Here is an 18,386-nt window from a genome sequence, read left to right on the forward strand (position 1 = left end):
TTCATCCAGCCGGCATGCTGAGGAGATCCCCACCCTGGGCACCTTGCAGCTTCACGTGCCAAACTTGCTCCCCACAACAGCAGGAGAAAACCAGCCTAGGGGATCCTCAGGAAGGTCCTTTTGCCCCAGGGAAAGGGCAGCCTGACCCGAGCTGACACCCACACCAAAGGGTTTCTCTTTCCTTGTCCCCCCTGCACACACACATGGTGCCCTGCTCTTCTCCCAGGACATCCCATCTCCCCACAGAGACTTTTCCCTACAGAGCTCATCTCTGCTGACCTGGACGGCCATTCCTGCACCCCCTCCCCAGGCTCCCCACAGACCCTGAACTGGTGGTGCTGCTCTGCAGAGCAAGTGGGTTGTGGTGGCCAGGGCCATACTGGTGAAGCTGAGAGGCAGACCCAGCTCAGGGTGGCTACTGCCCCCTCCACCTCATCATGCAGACGCTGCCCCCACAGCTCCACAGAAGATCTTGGAGAAAGGAACTCAGACAAACAAGTCAGTGCAGGGTCCTTTATTTAGTTTAAACACACAGAGAGCACAGCTCCTTATTTACACAAAGTCTCTGCGGCACACAAGGCAAGCAGGCACTGAGGTAGAAACAGGATGAAGAATAAGAGCATTTTTGTGGACAGCATTAATAAAACCAAGAAAATTTAAAACCCAGAGAAACCAAAGTAAATAACCCATCAAAGAGACGTCGGGCTTGTAATGAGTTCCATTACTAGTGATATGCAGGGGAAGATGGGCCGTTCATTGCTGCTTCTGATCAGCAACCAGTCATTAGTTTCCTCAGAGCATCCTTGAGCTCCTGGTTCCTCATGCTGTAGATGAGAGGGTTCACTGCTGGAGGCACCACCGAGTACAGAAGTGCCAGCACCAGGTTCAGAGATGTGGAGGAGATGGAGGGGGGCTTCAGGTAGGCAAAAAAAATAGTGCTGAGAAACAGGGAGACCACGGCCAGGTGAGGGAGGCAGGTGGAAAAGGCTTTGTGGCGTCCCTGCTCCGAGGGGATCCTCAGCATGGCCCTGAAGATCTGCACGTAGGACACCACAATGAACACAAAACAAACAACGCCAAAAATGACACTGACCACAATTACCCCAACCTCCCTGAGGTAGGTGTCTGAGCAGGAGAGCTTGAGGATCTCGGGGACTTCACAGAAGAACTGGTTCACAACATTGCCTTGGCAGAGGGGCAGTGAAAATGTATTGGCCGTGTGCAGCACAGAACTGAGAAATCCACTGCCCCAGGCAGCTGCTGCCATGTGGACACAAGCTCTGCTGCCCAGGAGGGTCCCGTAGTGCAGGGGTTTGCAGATGGCAACGTAGCGGTCATAGGCCATGACTGTGAGAAGAAAATACTCTGCTGAAGTCAGGAAGAAAAAGAGAAAGACTTGGACAACACATACCCAGTAGGAGATGGCCCTGGCGTCCCACAGGGCATTGGCCATGGCTTTGGGGAGAGTGGAGGAGATGGCGCCCAGGTCGAGGAGGGAGAGGTTGAGGAGGAAGAAGTACATGGGGGTGTGGAGGTGGGGGTCACAAACTACAGTGGTGATGACGATTCCATTGCCCAGGAGGGAAGCCAGGTAGATGCCTAGAGAAAGACAGAACATCAAGAGCTGCAGCTCCTGTGTGTCTGCAAATGTCAGGAGGAGGAACTCGGTGATGGAGCTGGCATTGGACATATTTAACTTTAGGAGTGGGAGACTGTTGAAAGAGGAGAAGACATTGACAAGTGAGGACAGATTTCTCTGAGCCAATATTATGCTATTTCCCATAGATAGACCGCACAATGGCTTAAGTTTTGGGGGAACTTCAGTCAGTTCCTTTTTGTGAGGTCAGGATTGATGAGCAGGAGCTCTGCCCATGGGCTCCAGAGAAGTCAGACCTGTGCTATTGCAGTGGTGTCAAACAGCCCCTGCATTCAATAGGTGTTCCTGGCAATGAGTGCCTTCAATTCAGTGAGTGGTATTTGCCTCAGTGACTGTGTGACAATTGTCCCTATTTCTTGCAGTGTGATGGAGTCAGCACCCAGACCAGCTGTGTCTGAGAGGGAAGAGCCCAGGGAGGGACCCAGCCCTTCCAACTCTCCTGAACAACAAAGTCTTGGTCAAAATCATTCTCAAATAGCACAGAACCTTTCTCCCCCCCATTTTCCATCTCCGGGCTCTCTCCAGACATGATAAGAGCAGCGTGCCTGTGGGGGAGAATGGGGCTGTCAGTAGGTTCCCATCCTCCCCTGCTGAAGTGCCCCCATAATGGGGGAAGGGCACTTCAAGCTCCCCAGGTAGGTGTTCAGGTGCCCGAAGGACAGGGCCCAGTATCTCTTGATGGGAGACTCAACTTGTTTCCAAGTCCCACACACTGCATTGCCCACTGCCCTCTGCCATGGTCAGTGTCTCAAATGCATCTGAGATACCTCCTACTCCTCCAAAAACCCAGAGCTTCCACAAGCAATAACAGGAGCAGCAGGAATTGGAGAAGAAATGCAGAGCAATACCCTGATCATTTGCAAATGGGGAACAGGAGAGGAAGGCAGCTGGCACTTGGGAAAGCCTTACACAGCAGAGCACAGCACCTCCACGTTGATGACATCCCAGGCCAGTTCCTCTCAGTCCCTTTTCTCTGCAGAAGGAAGAGGTGTATGTGTCAGGAGAGATGCATCTTTGCTGGGGATCTGTCCTTCCACCCACAGCTTCTCTTCACGACTCCATGAGTGACTCCCTGGGCAGGCTGAGTGCTGATCCTGGCCGACGACAGAGTCCCTGCTGCAGGTCACAGCCCTCTGGGGTGAAGACACATTGCTTGGAAGGACAGCCCTGGGCACCCCTGGCTGCACACCCACCTTCACACCCTCAAGCCATCCCCCACCAGAAGGCAGCCATCATGCCATATCTCTCTCACACTGCACTAGGGAAGCCCTGCTCTGCAGCCTGGCTTCCTCTTCTCCATCACAGATCCCAGAGGTTGGACACATTCAGGAGATCCTGCAAGGAGCCACCGACACATCACCCTGCACCCAGAGACTTACTGTGTCAGAGGCTGGGAAGAGTTCTCCTCCAGTGAGCTCTCACCCATCCTCCCCCTCTCCCCTGCCTTCAACCTCTCTCTGCCCCGCTCCTTTCTCCTTGGTGCCCACAGGCAACCCCCTCAGCCCTGCTGCGCTTTGCAGAGCAGCTGCTGCTGGGCAGAGCTGTCTCCCTGCAGCTCTGCCTGCTTGCTAGGAGCTCTCTCTGTCCCAGGAGCCCAGCCCAGATCAGCAGCACAGCAACAGCCCAAGAACTTTTTAATCATCTCTCTGGTGGTTTTGGTGCCGAGCCCTTGAAAATCTGACACTGAGAGGAAGCTGAGGAAACCTCTTGAGGAGTCAAAGTCAGATGGAACCTCTAAAGTTTCTTGGAGCGCTAATGGGTTGCACTGAGGGACATTACTGACAAAGCCTCTCTGGGGGCTGGTTGAAGGAGAAACCTGGAGGCAGTGAGGACAGGTAGGCAAAGGTGAGGTGAAGGTGGCTCTGATGCTGAGTAAACCTTCGTGTGCTTCATCAAGCCAAAAGAAAGCCCTGACTCCCCAGCCCCTGCAAGGCAGACCCTGTCCCTCAGCCATTCCTCAGGGTTCTTCCTGGGGCAGGGTGATGTGGGGATGTGCAGTGCCAAGGGCAGGGCCAAGGTCCTCTGCTTCTGGGTTTGTCCTGGGTGGGCTGAGGTGCGGGAGCTGCGTGAGGACACTGACACGATCAATGTGATCTAACAAGTGAACCTTTATTTCCGTGTTTCCAGTGCAATTTATAACCCTCCACCACACCCAATAAATACTGATTGGCTTCATCGCAAATAACGGCCCATAGTCCAACCCGATTGGCCACATTGCGAGTCATGTTCAAGTCACGTTCACAGATGTTCACACCCATCTTCTTCAGGAATTAAAACTGCGTCATTAATGGCGGCTGTCTCTTCTCCTGCACGTGTAAGATGTTCATGCCCCCTGAACCGCAAGTTGTTTATGCTTTCAGCAGTTCCGGTACGTCCCAGCTTGGATTCTCTGGAAAGGCTGGATTATTCACATGTCCCTTGTTTCATAAATGTCCTCCCACACATCCTCCTTCTTTTTTTTTGAACGATCCAGACTTGTTTTACAGCCCGCTCGACCATTGAGCTTATGTACCGTAGGATACAAGGTAGCATCAGCAGTAGAATTAATATCATGATAACAATAAGGATACCATACTTTACCCAGTGTAGTAACCATTCACTTATACCCCAAGAACTCAACCCCGCGTCCAGTGGAGAATGATCAATGCCAATCTTTTTAATATTCTTTTGCAGATTTTGTATATGTTTGTGAAATGATCAGAAAGATTCATGCAACACAATCCTTCAAATTCTTCACGCCCGTGACCTAATGCCAATAACAAAAAATCTATAGCAGCTCTATTCTGTAATACTGCATGTCTAACACTATCTACATCTTCCAGCAATTCTGTTGCTATGCTTGAGGTCAGATTAATTTGCTTAGCAGTCCAGCATGCTAAATGCGATAGTTCATGCAAGGCATTGCCCCCAACAGCTCCTGGCAAAAATAATGATAAAGCAGTTCTAGAAGCCCTTTCCAGAATGAACCCATTCCTTTGCTGTGTATTAACATTGGTGGCTCCTCACTGTTACCTGCTAGGCTTAAAAAATTCAAAACATACAATGCTTTCATCAGTTGATCATTAGGCAACCAACCCTGGGTTCCCCCTTTTTGTTTTAACAACGTTGCTTTTAGTGTCTGGTGAGAGCGCTCAACAATTGCCTGACAGGTAGGAGAGTGAGGTTCACCTGTACGATGGTTAATACCCCAAAGATTGCAAAAACGTGCAAAGCGAAGCGAAGCATAAGCACGTGCGTTGTTTGTCTTAATTTCAAGTGGAATGCCTAAAACAGCAAAGCATGCATAAAGCTGTCGCTCAACATGTCGTGTAGTTTCACCAGTCTGTGCGGTAGCTGTCCCATGTGTCTTTTTTTTTTTCTTCTTTTTTTTTCTTTTTTTTTCTTTTTTTTTTCTTCTTTTTTTTTTTTTTTCTTTCATTGAAAAGCGGCAAAGTGCGGTTAACAAAATATCTTCTATATAATGATAACAATAACACTGTGTCTCACTCACTCACACATTCAAATACTGATAACCAGTTTTTACACTATCACACAAGGAGCTCCTTTACACCATTCACACAAAAGACATAAGAAGACGCTTGCAAATATGATCACTACAATAGCAACTATGGCATTAAGCAGACTCACCCCATTCACGTAGTTAAATATCAGTGCGAGTGGTGAAAATACACGCTGACATCAATGCCGATCGGTGCACAGTGTGAACATTTAGCAAATTACAGAAACAGACCAGCAAGAATACCTTTTTCCGTAGATGGACCGTGTCTGCCCCTGCAGCGAGCCAGATGAGTCAGGAAGCCCCTCCGAGAAAGGGTCCCGGAGCGCGCCCAGGGAGTCCCGGTCCTCACTGGCTCCTGCAGCCGGACAGAGATTGTCGCATCTGGGTTGTCAACTGAATCTGAGAAAACTCAATAACAACTCAGTGTTATCAAGCAGGTATTCTCCATTCTCCATTGCACTTCAAGAAATCTGTCTCAAAGGCTTTTATATCTTTTATGCAGATCCCCCTTTTTCAGTTTTGTTTTTTTGGTTTTGTTTTTTTTTTTTTAGATTATCTTTACAAGGAACTTGAGAGCTCTTTCATAATGAACACTGCTTTTCAAATTACACAACTTTACAGGCAACCTGTAAATGAATCCTGAATTTCTTTGCCTGCTTTAATAAAATGTCTCATATTTTACAGTCAGCTAACATCATGAATAAAAATAGCATTTTGAAGCTTTATCTTTGACCAGACACATACAGATCATAAGATAGTTTAAAAAATAGTTTTAAAACAAGGACCTGCTTTGACCCTATTGCAAAGACTGAAAAAATTAAGCACTTTTTAAACCTGCCTGGCAAGCACAAACCTACAGCGCAATTAGAATTTGGTACGCCGTGTAACTGCGGAAGTTTGATTTACAGAGGGACTGAAATGAGTTTACCTTGGCTCATAAGGTGACCCATTGTCCTGCAATTGAAGCGTCTCTTTTGCTTGCCTCCCTCCTTTCTATCTATGAGGGGTTGAACAGCACTGTATACAGCAGCAGCAAGTAAGGACGCGGTACCATTGGTGCGTTCTATAACTTCAAGCATATCAGCTACTTGTGCATCTCTGGGTAGGGTACTTAAAGCTCTTTTTGTTGTATCATTAGCATTCTCAAAGGCAAACATTTTAAAAACCTTTTCCTTCATTCCCTCATCCAAATCTGGATGACTTCTAATAACCTGATCTAAATGATCAATAAAAGAAGGAAAACTTTCTTGTGGACCCTGCTTAATAGTGGCAAAGGAATATACCTTTCCTGATTCCCTGATTGAAATTATTGCTTGGTAAGCTAACGGCTGTGACAATTGTAATACCTCTCCTATAAAACCTTGTTGTAAAGCCACGCTCGCAAAAGGACCTTGGCCTGTTAGCATTTGTGCTTGTACCCCATACAATGGATCCCCTTGCTGCCTTGGTCGTGAAGCCTCCTGGTCACAGAGTTGTTGCCAGGCCTTGGAGAACATAAGCTGCTGAGAAGGGGACAAAAGAATGTTAGCAATCTGTTGTGAATCAAGTGGCAACAAAACACCTGCTGTAAAAATAGATTGTAGTAATTGCTGAGTACAACTAGATTGAAGCCCATATTGTGATACTGCTAAACAAGCTTTTTCAAGGATTTTCCAATCAAATGGTTCCCATTTTCTACCTCCTGCCTGATCTGTAATGATAGGAAAGGCAGAAGGAAGAAAATTTCCTTCAATTAGGGCATCACGAATAACTCCTTTCCATCTTCGTCCTGCTTCTTGTTCATTTAATTGTGTATTTGACAATGAAGTAGTTGGCACAGGCATTAGCGACAAAGGCACTGGTAGTGATGACGGTACAGCAAAAGGATTATGAGTCGCAGCGTTTTCTGGATTCTTCTTGTTGCTGTCCGCTGCGGTATTGAGTGCCAATAGTTTGTTTATGAGTTGCTGTAGGACTTCATCAAGCAGTTCCTCTTTCTGCTTTTGTTTTGACATGATCCCTGGAGAAAGAGAGTCTTCCTGTAGGCGGGTTGTTGTGACATCGGGGATAAGGGCGGGATTCTAGGCGGGTCGTTGTGACGTCGGGATAAAGGCGGGATTCTACTGGTTCACGTACTTGTCCCTTTTCTTTGCCCACGCCCTCTTGTAGTTTTTCTGCGTTCTCCGCCGAGTCCCTTGTTACTGTGATCGGGTCAGCGCCATGATGGTGCACCTCCTCCTCCGAGGGTGCGGTCCCCGCTGAGGCCCCACCAGCCCCCGAACTCGCGGTCTGGGTCTGATCGGGGTGAGATTCCGTAGTCGTTTCACGACGAGGCGCGCACCTTCCTTTTCTCTCCTCCTGCCCGGTAACCATGTGAGTCACCACTTTTCCTCTGGTGGTGTGCTCGGCCCCACTGCAGGGCACTGCCCATCGGGGGGGGGGGGAACGGGGGCGCAAGCGGGAAGACCTCAGACCCGGGAGACATCTGGGGTTTCGTAAATACCAGCAAACTCTCGACCGCATTAAGTCGTCTCACGGGGGCAGCCGCCCCCGATTGTTCCATTTGATATTTTTTCAAACAGTTAGTTACTTCCCGCCATGCCTTTTGTAGTTTTTTGTTTGTTTGGGGTTTTTTTTTTTTGGTTTGTTTTTTGGTTTTTTGGTTTTTTCTGCCGTTCGGTCCTCATCAATAACCGCATCCCATAAGGAGTCCCCACATCTTCGCCACTCGGACACATCAAACAATGTGCTTGAGTCCGAGAAATGTCCTTTTGCGTATCCCTAAGTATAAAGAAATATTAAAGTCTTTTCTCCAACATTCACACCCCGCTTTCCCAGAAAGCTTTCCAACAGTGATAATGTTACTTCTTTCTCCATTATCCTACCGCGGTGTTGAGTTTCTTCTCTCCAGCTTTCCTCTATAGGCCGCCTGGTTTCTTCTCTCCGGCTTTCCTCTATAGGCCACCTGTCGCCGTCACTCCTTTTCTCCACCGAGCTCCAACTCTTCTGTAGAAGCGAGCTTTTCCTTAATTTCCCCGAACATGAGTCCTGCTCATTCTTCAGGTCCCTGTTCAGGCGCCACTTGCGGAGACGGGAGTTGGAGAATCCACAAAAGACTCAATATGAGTTATATCAGGAAACTCATTTTATTGTGTAGATGCACTTTCTTATATAGCACAATTTCCCAAACTCATCATGACTTGCAATTTTCATAAGCTCTAATTGTGTTATACATACATCAGTCATTTGCCTCTGCCTATCACTTCACTGTTAATTCTAACATGTTCTGCCTCATACGGAGGTTAGTTCCTTATTTTCTATAACCTAATTCTTCTATTCTGTCCCTCAAGGTCGAAGCGTCCTTGAGTCCTACTATGTTAGTTTAGACAAGCTGCTCAACAGAGTTTTCTTTGTGCAGGCCCTCTAGCATTCCATGTCCGTTTTCAGCGAGCCACGCTCCCACAGAGTATGACAAAAAAGGTATGGAATAATGGATGGAGATTAAACTGTGTCAGGCTGGGCTGGAGTTACTTGCTTTGTGAAAGCTCCTGTGGTGCTATGTCTCAGTTTTGTGACCAAAACAATGCTGAGAACACATGAATGTTGTAGCTGTTTCTGAATGATGTTTGAAAAGTGTCAAGGCCTTCTCTGATTTGACTATGCCCCACCAGTGAATAGAGGCTTGAGGGTGCAAGAGGTTGGGGGCAGACACAAGCGGGCCAATGACCCCAAATCACCATCTTAAATTTTCTTGCTTTTACTCTATCTTTCCTCATCCCCTGTCCCACTGAGTTTGGGGGAGGGAGGTGAGCAACCTGCAGGGTGGTGCCTAATATCTTGTAGGGGTTAAATCACAAGGTTTACAAACAAGGAAAGGCTGGTTAGCAATGGAAAAGTCTGAGGTGAGAAGGTAGATTGGAGGATGTGGAGAAAATGGAAGAAGGCAAAGATCAGGGTTTCAACAGAGCAGATTTTGGCCTGCTGAAGGACCTGCTTGTAAAAATCCCATGGGCTGCAGCCAGCAGAGAAGATGGGTGCAGAGAGCTGTTTGATGCTCAAGGATCTCCTCTTCATGATCCAGAATGTTCCACCTTGACATGCTGGAACTCACATAAAGGTGGTAGGAGGCTGGCATGGCTGAGAAAGGAGCTGCTGTCTAAAACCAAGCATGAAGGGGAAGCCCAGAAAAGGTGGGGGCTGGCTGCCTTCCAGCCTCCTTGGTTCTGGGATTGTGGGAGGAGAGGGACACTGCAGAGCTCTTGGCAGCACTGCCCTCTTGCCAGGAGCTCCCTTCGTCCCATGCAAAGGCAAAGGCAAGGTGAAGGTGGCTCTGATGCTGAGGAAACCTGGGGGTGTTCCATGAAGGCTACAGGTCCTGACCTCTGTCTTCTGGGAAGGGAGGACAGGTCCCTGACACGTTGCTCAGGCCTCTCCTGGGGACGGTCTGATCTGCACGGTGCAATGGCAAGCGCAGGTGTGGGACACTGTAGGACATCCTGTGGTGGAGATGCTCAAGGGCTCTGGCAAGACAAAAAGCCCCCAAGAGAGCCAAGATCTTTCTTCCCTTGGCTATGGCTGTTGTCTCAACCCCCAAGGCCTACCAGAAGACCCCTTCACCTTACGGCACCAGCACCTCAGTGCCTCCTCAGCCCACCCAGGACAAACCCAGAAGCACAGGACCTTGGCCCTGCCCTTGGCACTGCACATCCCCACATCACCCTGCCCCAGGAAGAACCCTGAGGAATGGCTGAGGGACAGGGTCTGCCTTGCAGGGGCTGGGGAGTCAGGGCATTCTTTTGGCTTGATAAAGCACACCAAGGGTTACGCAGCATCGGAGCCACCTTCACCTTGCCTTTACCTACCTGTCCTCACTGCCTCCAGGTTTCTCCTTCAACCAGCCCCCAGGGAGTCTTTGTCAATAATGTCCCTCAATGGAACCCATTAGTGCTCCAAGAAACTTTACAGTTTGCATCTGACTTTGACTCCTTGAGAAGTTTCCTCAACTTCCCCTCAGTGTCTGAGTTTCAAGGACTCAACATCAAAACCACCAGAGAGATCATTAAAAAGTTGTTGGACTGTTGCTGTGCTGCTGATCTGGGCTGGGCTCCTGGGACAGAGAGAGCTCCTAGCAAGCAGGCAGAGCTGCAGGGAGACAGGCACCAAGGAGAAAGGAGAGGAGCAGAGAGAGGTTGAAGGCAGAGGAGAGGGGGAGGATGGCTGAGAGCTCACTGGAGGAGAACTCTTCCCAGCCTCTGACACAGTAAGTCTCTGGGTGCAGGCTGATGTGTCGGTGGCTCCTTACAGGATCTGCTGAATGTGTGCAACCTCTGGGATCTGTCTGTGATGGAGAAGAGGAAGCCGGGCTGCAGAGCAGGGCTTCCCTCCTGCAGTGTGAGAAGGACAGGGCATGACGGTTGCCTTCTCTTGGGCATGGCTGTGGGCTATGGACCTGGGCATGCAGCCTGCAGTGCCCAGAGCTGTCCTCCCAAACAGGTTGTCCTCACCCAGGGGGCTGTGACCTGGAGCAGGGACTCTGTCATCAGCCAGGATCAGCACTCAGCTTTCCCACTGAGCTCCTCATGGAGCTGTGGGGAGAAGCTGTGGGTGGAAGGGAGATTCCTAGCAGGGCAGGGCAAGGATCTTCTGCTGTTCAAAGGGTGCTGTGCTGCTCAGGACTTCTCACTGCTCCACATCACCCCCAGAACAATGGCAGAGGCAGCTTCTCAAGAAGCACATCAAGGCAGGGCTTACCTGAATGGGATGGAACCTGTGCTTTCAGTCTGCTACTCTTAATCACCTCAGGGCTGGAGGGAGGGTTTGGACATGGAAATTATTCTCTCCGTTTGGGAGAAGGCACTGAAACTCCAGATGTGGTTCACTTGGAGCTTTCTAAATCTGGGAGTATCAAAAACAAACCACCTTTGGATTACAGGCCTTCCCAGCATCAACTCTCCATCCTCATCAGCAATGAACTCATGTTCCCATCAGAGCCTGGTGCCACGGAGGTGCCCCTGGGCAGTTCTTGGCTGCCAGGAGGTGTAGGCAAGGCTGAGCTGCGTACACAGAGCATGGGATGGGGTCTGTGGGTGCTGCCGGGGAGGAGATGTGGGGACAGAGAAAGAGTTCCTGACAGGGACAGCTCCAGGCAGCAGGGACATGGGCAGAGAAAACTAGAAATGTCATGGCAGTGCGAATTCAGAAAGCTCCTGATCCAATACAGAGAGGTGCTTCTGAGCAAGCCTCCCTAGTCAGCTCTGCCCCCCAGGAGACCCTCTGCCCTCAAGCTGAGGGGGGTCCAGGGCAGATGCTGTCTCTTCTGCTGCAAGAGCTGCAGTAGAGCAAAAGTGCATCTCTCCTGACACATAAACCTCTTCCTTCTGCAGAGAAAAGGGATTGAGAGCAACCGGCCTGAGATATCACCAAAGTGGAGGTGCTGTGCTCTGCTGTGTAAGGAGAAGGTTTTCCCAAGTGCCAGCTGTCTTTCTTTCCATTTCCCCATTTGCAGAAGGATCAGGGTATTGCTTCGTGTTTTTCTTCTTTGTGCTGCTGTTTTTTCTTGCTTATGGAAGCTCTGGGGTGTGGGGATATCTCAGATGCACTTTGAGATACTGGCCCTGGGAGGCTGTGGGCAACGCAGCGTGTGGAAATTACAAACAAGCTGACTCTCCCTTCAGGAGAAGCTGGGCAGAATTTTGCAGGCACCTGAGCATCTCCCAGAGGTAAAGGGGTTGAAGTGCCCTTCCCCCGTGTTGGGGGCACTTCAGCAGGGGAGGATGGGAATCTAGTGACAGCCCCATTCTCCTTGACAGGCATGCTGCTGGTATCATGTCTGGAGAGAGCCTGGAGATGGAAAATGGCTATCAGAAAGGTTCTGTGTCAGCCGTGAGTGATTCTGAACCAGAGCTTGCTGTTCAGGAGAGCAGAGTTGGAAGGGCTGGGTCCCTCCCTGGGCTCTTCCCTCTCAGACACAGCTCGTCTGGGTGCTGACTCCATCGCACTGCAAGAAATAGGGACAATTGTCACACGGTCACTGAGGCAAATACCTCTCACTGAACTGAAGGCACCCATTGCCAGGAACACCTACCGAATGCACGAGCTGTTTGACACCACTGCAATAGCACAGGTCTGACTTCTCTGGAGCCCATGGGCAGAGCCCCTGCTCATCAAAGCTGACTTCACAAAAACGAAATGACTGAATTTACCCTTAAAAAAGAAGCCATTATGGGTGTTATCAGAAAGAAATTGCATAAGACTGTCTCAGAAAAATCTGTCCTCACTTGTCAATGTCTTCTCCTCTTTCAACAGTCTCCTATTCCTGCAGTGAAATAATGTCCAACGCCAGCTCCATCACCCAGTTTCTCCTCCTGCCATTTGCAGACACCCGGGAGCTGCAGCTCTTGACCTTCGGGCTCTTTCTGGGCATCTACCTGGCTGCCCTCCTGGGCAACGGACTCATCATCACCGCTGTAGCCTGCAACCACCGCCTGCACACCCCCATGTACTTCTTCCTCCTCAACCTCTCCCTCCTTGATCTGGGTCCCTCTCCACCACTCTCCCCAAAGCCATGGCCAATTCCCTCCGGAACACCAGGGCCATCTCCTACGCAGGATGTGCTGCCCAGGTATTTCTGTTTGCCTTCTTGCTCACAGCAGAGTATTGTCTCCTCACCGTCATGGCCTACGACCGCTACATTGCCATCTGCAAACCCCTGCACTACGGGACCCTCCTGGGCAGCAGAGCTTGTGTCCACATGGCAGCAGCTGCCTGGGGCAGTGGATTTCTCAGTTCTGTGCTGCACACGGCCAATACACTTTCACTGCCCCTCTGCCAGGGCAATGCTGTGGACCAGTTCTTCTGTGAAATCCCCCAGATCCTCAAGCTCTCCTGCTCAGACACCTACCTCAGGGAGGCTGGGGTACTTGTGGTCAGTGTCTGTTTAGCCTTTGGTTGTTTTGTGTTCATTGTGATGTCCTACGTGGAGATCTTCAGGGCCGTGTTGAGGATGCCCTCGGAGCAGGGACGCCACAAAGCCTTTTCCGCCTGCCTCCCTCACCTGGCCGTGGTCTCCCTCTTTGTCAGCACTGCCATGTTTGCCTACCTGAAGCCCCCCTCCATCTGCTTCCCATCCCTGAACCTGCTGATGGCAGTTCTGTACTCAGTGGTGCCTCCAGCAGTGAACCCCCTCATCTACAGCATGAGGAACCAGGAGCTCAAGGACGCCCTGAGGAAACTGATGACCGGTTGCTTTGCAGAAGCAGCAATGAACTGCTCATCTTCCCCTGCATATTACTAGTAATGGAACTCATTACCATCCCAGTCTGTCTCTGGTGGGTTGTTTCCTTTGCTTTCTTGGCATTTTAGTTTTTCTAGGTGGACAAATTATTAAATCTGCATTAAATTGATGTCCAAGAAAATGTTATCATTCTTCGACCTATTTCTCTGTCAGTGTCTGCCTGTTTTGTGTGCCCCACAGACTTTGTGTAAATAAGGAGCTCTGCTCTCTGTGTTTTCAAACCAAATAAAGGACCCTGTACCAACTTGTTTGTCTGAGTTCCTTTCTCCAAGATCTTCTGTGGAGTTGTGGGGGCCACGTCTGTGTGCTGACGTGGAGGGGACAGCAGCCACCCTGAGCTGGGTCTGCCTCTCAGCCTCACCAGTACGGCCCTGGCCACCACAGCCCACTTGCTCTGCAGAGCAGCACCACCAGTTCAGGGTCTGTGGGGAGCCTGGGGAGGGGTTGCAGGAATGGCTGTCCAGGTCAGCAGAGATGAGCTCTGTAGGGAAAAGTCTCTGTGGGGAAATGGGATGTCCTGGGAGAAGAGCAGGGCATCGTGTGTGTGTGCAGGGGGGACATGGAAAGAGAAACCCTTTGGTGTGGGTGGCAGCTCGGGTCAGGCTGCCCTTTCCCTGGGGCCAAAGGACCTTCCTTAGGATCCTCAAGGCCAGTTGTCTCTTGCTGCCCTGGGGAGCAAGTTTGGCACATGGGTCTGCAAATTGCCCGGGGTGGGGATCTCCTCAGCATGCTGGCTGGATGAACATTGTCAGTGGCCTGTTCCCTGCTGTGGGACCAGTCCCAGCAGGGCTGCTTTGCTGGGCTTGACTGGGGAGAGGCCATGAATGTGTCAAGATTCAGGAGGGGCTGGGCTGGCTGGGCTGGCAAGTGCCCTCGAGAGGAAATACCAGTGAGCAGCTCAAGTGTGTGAGTGTGCAGGTTTGCAGGACACAGCAGTGACCTGCACAGTCGGCCTTCTGCTCTGGGACATGAAGGACACACAGAGCTCGGTCTGGTGTGTGCCAGTGCTCCCTGGACACCCCGGGTGAGCTGCCCGAGGCCCATCCTCATAGAGCAGCCAATAACAACCACCATGTCCAGCACTGGCCTCTCACCCCAGCTCACAGAGATTGCTTGTCCCTCCACAGAGGGACACCAAAGGACTAGGTCAGAAGTCCATGTTTGCATTGTACAGAGCAGACGTAAGCATCCCCATCGTGTGCATGTGGGGAGGTGATCCCGAGCAAGCACAAGGGCCATCAGCTCTTCTTAGGGGTGCCATGAAGGCCTGTGAGACAAGCAGTGCCTTGAGGTCACTTCCCGTTGAGCGTAACATCCCCTGGGAAACACCTGAATGCAGCCCTGGGATGGGCTTCCTTGAACCAAGATCAGAAGTAGCGCCCTGGCTTGTGAAGGTGCTTTTGAGGCAACTGCTGTCTGAGTATGGGATAGTGGATGAAAGGCCATGTGGCTTGTAGAGGTGCTTGTGTTGCCCCATTTCCATGGAGATGTGAGTGGGCGGGAGGAGGCAGCTGGGTTGTGCAGGTGCTTTGTGATGTCACTTGTGGCTGAGGAGCTCTTAGGGCAGAAGGAAGCTTCTTGTCTGTGCAAGTTCTTGTGATGTCGTAGTTGGGTGAAGAGGGATGAGGCCAGGGGCCATCCTCTGGTTTTTGCAGATCCCTGTGATGTCATAGGAGCCTGAGAAAGTGATAGGGGAGAAGGAGGCACTTGGCTTGTTCATAATCTTGTGATGTCCCACGTCCCTGAGTGGCTGATAGGGCTGGAGCAGGAGCCTTCTCTGTGCAGCTGCTGAAGGTGTCACAAGTGCCTGGTAGCTGATAGGGCAGCTTGTGCCTCGTGCAGGTGCCTGTGATGTTACACGTGGGTGAGTAGGTGACAGGGCTGAAACATGGACCAGGCTTGTAGAGCTATGTTAAAGGAGAGCCCAGCCCCTAGGTTCTGTCCCCGAGTCGGTTCATTCCAGCTCGAGCTGGGCTCCTCCCAAGAAGGACCCCCTTGGTTCTTTTCCTGTGCTTTTTAATGCCTCACAGTCTGTTACAGGAGCTGTTCATGCAGCTGTTCACCTGACACGTGTGTGTCTTGTCCAAACAAATTGTTTAATTGTTACTTCTCCTTTTCAGTGATTGCGTTTGGGTGCAGGCACCTTTACCTTCTTACACAGTTTCATAATCTTTGGTTCCATCTGCATCTGGATCTCTGCTTTCTTCTGCTGACTCCAGCTAGAATGGTCTCTTTCTTCGTTTCCAGAATTATAGTTTCTTTTCCTTTGGTCAAACAGTCGCTCTAATTCATATTTCCAGGCCTACCACCTTCATTAATATCACTTATACAATTTCAGTATGTGGGTGAAGTTACGGTTTGTCAGTCACACAAAACTGCTGGCCATTCTTCTTGGGCTAAGAAAGAGTTCAGCCTGAGTTCACTGTGTGGCTGGGTTGCAGCCTGCGACCTAAGGCTGCAGCAATGTAGGCACTCATGGTAGTGATGTTAGTGAGTAACGCTGGCCAAGGACATGACTGGAAAGGGCAAGGTTAAGATCCCTTCAGTTCTCAACAAGCTGCTTGTGATGTCACATGATCCCAAACAGGGTACAGGGCCAGAGGTGTCCCCTGGCATGTGCATCTCCTTGTAATGACCCTGATGGCACTGTAGCTAGTAGGGCAGGAGCAAGCTCATGGTTTGTGCAGGTGCCTGTGATGCCCTAGGTGGCTGAGCCCCGTCTCCTGCCAGGTTCTGGCCTGGCCGATGTGAACAGCTCCCGTCACGCAGCTCCTCCTGCCCAGGGCTGTAGCTGGATCACAGTGTGAGAATTAGGGCCGCTGAACTTTATGTTTGTCTCAAACTTCGTACCTTGTGGTTTTGGAGAGGAAGTAGACTCAAGTCGCCATAGCGACAGACGTGGTAGGACCCTGGGCTAGACGACATGGCTTCCTGGAAACACCTTTTTTTGTCGCTATGCAATAACAGCTAAAGGCATGAATTTGTTCAGCTGATGCGCTATAGCTCGCATCTGTGTAATGGAGGTTGCATAGACTGCCAGCTCGTGATCGGCGCGTGGAAGCAAAACGCCGCTGTTGGATTGGATCTCACTGCTTGACCCCAACACATCACATCGGATTGGTGTGGGACTATGGTCCAAAAAGGACCCTCGGTAGCCTCTGGAGTGAAGTAAAAAGAGAACAAGTGGAGCAGAATGAAGAGGAGTGAAGAGGAGTGGAGCGGAGACCTGCCTGCCTGCCTGCCTGCCTGGACCTGCCCACTGCTGGTTGTGTATTGTCTAATACCACCTTGGCAAATAGACATTGTTCTGGCCTTTGTCAGACGTGTAGAAGTTTGACCTTTTGGGGCTGTTAAGAGAGCAAATAGTAGAAGTTAAGTCCGCCCAAATCGTAACTCCCAGACCCATGTCTGAACCCATAAGACATGCCAGAAACACAGGAACGTCGGGTGTTACTGAAGTATTTGGAAAAGCAAAAGTCAAAACCATCTTCTTCTGGCTTAGAATGGGCTCAAAAGAATTGGTTTAATCCTTCAGCAGTGACAGATCGGATGATATGTTTACAAAATGCAGCCCGTGTGCGGGCAGGAAAAGGGAAAGGAATGTTATGTGCTGGATTAGGTGCTGCTTTCATTGCAGCAGTTGAGGAAAAGGAACAAAACCATATGGCAGAAACCCAGTTGATTCAGTCTCAACAAGGTTTGATCAAAACATTACAGTGTCAATTAGAAGAAATGAGGTCTCAAGTGGCTCTGCTGAGACAGGAATTAATTAATCGACTCTTAGCAGACACAGATGACCCCGACGCCATTGCGGTGACCAAAAAGAAAGCCGAGGGAGTCACCCCTCTGCCAACTTATCCCCAAGCTGAGTTGTTTCAATTGAAAGAAAGGTTGGACAAATTAGAAGTCCTGTTGAGACCACTGATTAAGAGTGACTGTATCTGTGATGGAGAGGACGATGTGCCTCAGGTCATGACTAAAGAAGTGCCATTTACGGCCACTGCATTGGCAAAACTCAAAAAAGATTATGGCCACATGTCAAAGGAATCGGAAACAGAATATGTGTGGAGGGTCTCTCTAACCAGGGGAGACCAGATCTTATTGACAGAAAAGGAAGCTGAGGGATATTGGGGACCTGGAGTGTTTTTGACTACAGGGAACTGTAGGGCTCCCTGGTCCCTGACTCAGCAGGTTACTTACTGGGCAGGAGGTCTCAATCCGTTAGAACGAGGAGATCCACTGGCAATCATAGGATCTACAGATCAATTAGTAGAGAGTGTTCAAAAAGCAGCTTGTCTGCTAATGGTGTGTGATAGGGCATTAAAACTTAATCAGGAGTCACCCATGATGATTCCTGTGGACCCAGAGAGGATGACCCCTCTCATCCGAGGGCTCCCAGAGTCCCTGAAGGCCATGGGAATTCAATTGCAAGGCCAACTGAGAGCCACGCAAGTGACGACCGAGTCGCAGTGGCACTGGAACGAACAGTCACCCCAGATCGCAAACATCCTGGTAGGTAAGTATGGACTTGGGGAGAGGTTGCTCAAGAATTAATTAATTAGGGAAGGAAATACAGCCCTGTGCCGAGCCACCCCAAACAAGAATCTAAGGGAATCAGGTGAACCGAGGAGGTACCCGTTTGGAGAGAAACCCCAGGAAAAGTCTCTAACCTGGACAGTGAGCGACAAAGAAAGAGGGTCGATTTGTGGATGGAAGGGCTGAAAAAAGGGATACCTAGAGGAATAATGGACAAACAACCCACTAGAGCCTTAGAAATATTGGTACCAAATTGGACTAAAGAAAAGCCCAGCACCCTCTCTGCACCCCCTTTCCCGAGTCACACCTGCAAGACCAAGGAGGCATAACACGAGCAGCAGGGAAATGATCTTCTCCTCCCCCTGTAAGTGAGGCAGGGGGAGGAGGGTGGCAATATTTAAGGAGGCTCACTGAAAATGAAA

The 18,386-nt window shown here is 50.2% G+C and overlaps 1 protein-coding gene and 2 pseudogenes across 1 annotated transcript; 2 read left to right on the forward strand and 1 right to left on the reverse strand.

Moving 5' to 3' along the window:
* Nucleotides 1-769: 769 nt before the first annotated feature.
* LOC147412994 (olfactory receptor 14A16-like) lies at nucleotides 770-9,270 on the reverse strand. The gene is made up of 4 exons (XM_086480861.1): nucleotides 9,247-9,270; nucleotides 8,021-8,216; nucleotides 7,272-7,558; nucleotides 770-1,696 (listed from the first exon to the last, which is right to left on the reverse strand). The coding sequence occupies exons 1-4, from the start codon at nucleotides 9,268-9,270 to the stop codon at nucleotides 770-772; spliced, it is 1,434 nt and encodes a 477-aa protein (XP_086336987.1).
* A 2,690-nt stretch (nucleotides 9,271-11,960) lies between these two features.
* LOC147412995 (olfactory receptor 14C36-like) lies at nucleotides 11,961-13,428 on the forward strand (annotated as a pseudogene).
* Nucleotides 13,429-16,851: 3,423 nt separating this feature from the next.
* On the forward strand, nucleotides 16,852-18,050 carry LOC147412996 (uncharacterized; annotated as a pseudogene).
* The last annotated feature ends 336 nt before the right edge of the window (nucleotides 18,051-18,386 follow it).

Source organism: Leptosomus discolor, unplaced genomic scaffold (genome assembly GCF_034619465.1).
Source record: "Leptosomus discolor isolate bLepDis1 unplaced genomic scaffold, bLepDis1.hap2 HAP2_SCAFFOLD_35, whole genome shotgun sequence".
Lineage (NCBI taxonomy): Eukaryota > Metazoa > Chordata > Aves > Leptosomiformes > Leptosomidae > Leptosomus > Leptosomus discolor.

Excerpts from the sequence above, each read along its gene's own strand:
- LOC147412994 (XM_086480861.1), bottom strand. The coding sequence starts at position 9,270 with ATGCCAGCCTCCTACCACCTTTAT. Across the intron at positions 8,217-9,246 it reads CAGCCTCCTACCACCTTTAT|TGGCGCCTGAACAGGGACCT; the intron begins GTGAGTTCCAGC and ends CGTCTCCGCAAG. Across the intron at positions 1,697-7,271 it reads TGGGCAAAGAAAAGGGACAA|TTAAATATGTCCAATGCCAG; the intron begins GTACGTGAACCA and ends CCACTCCTAAAG.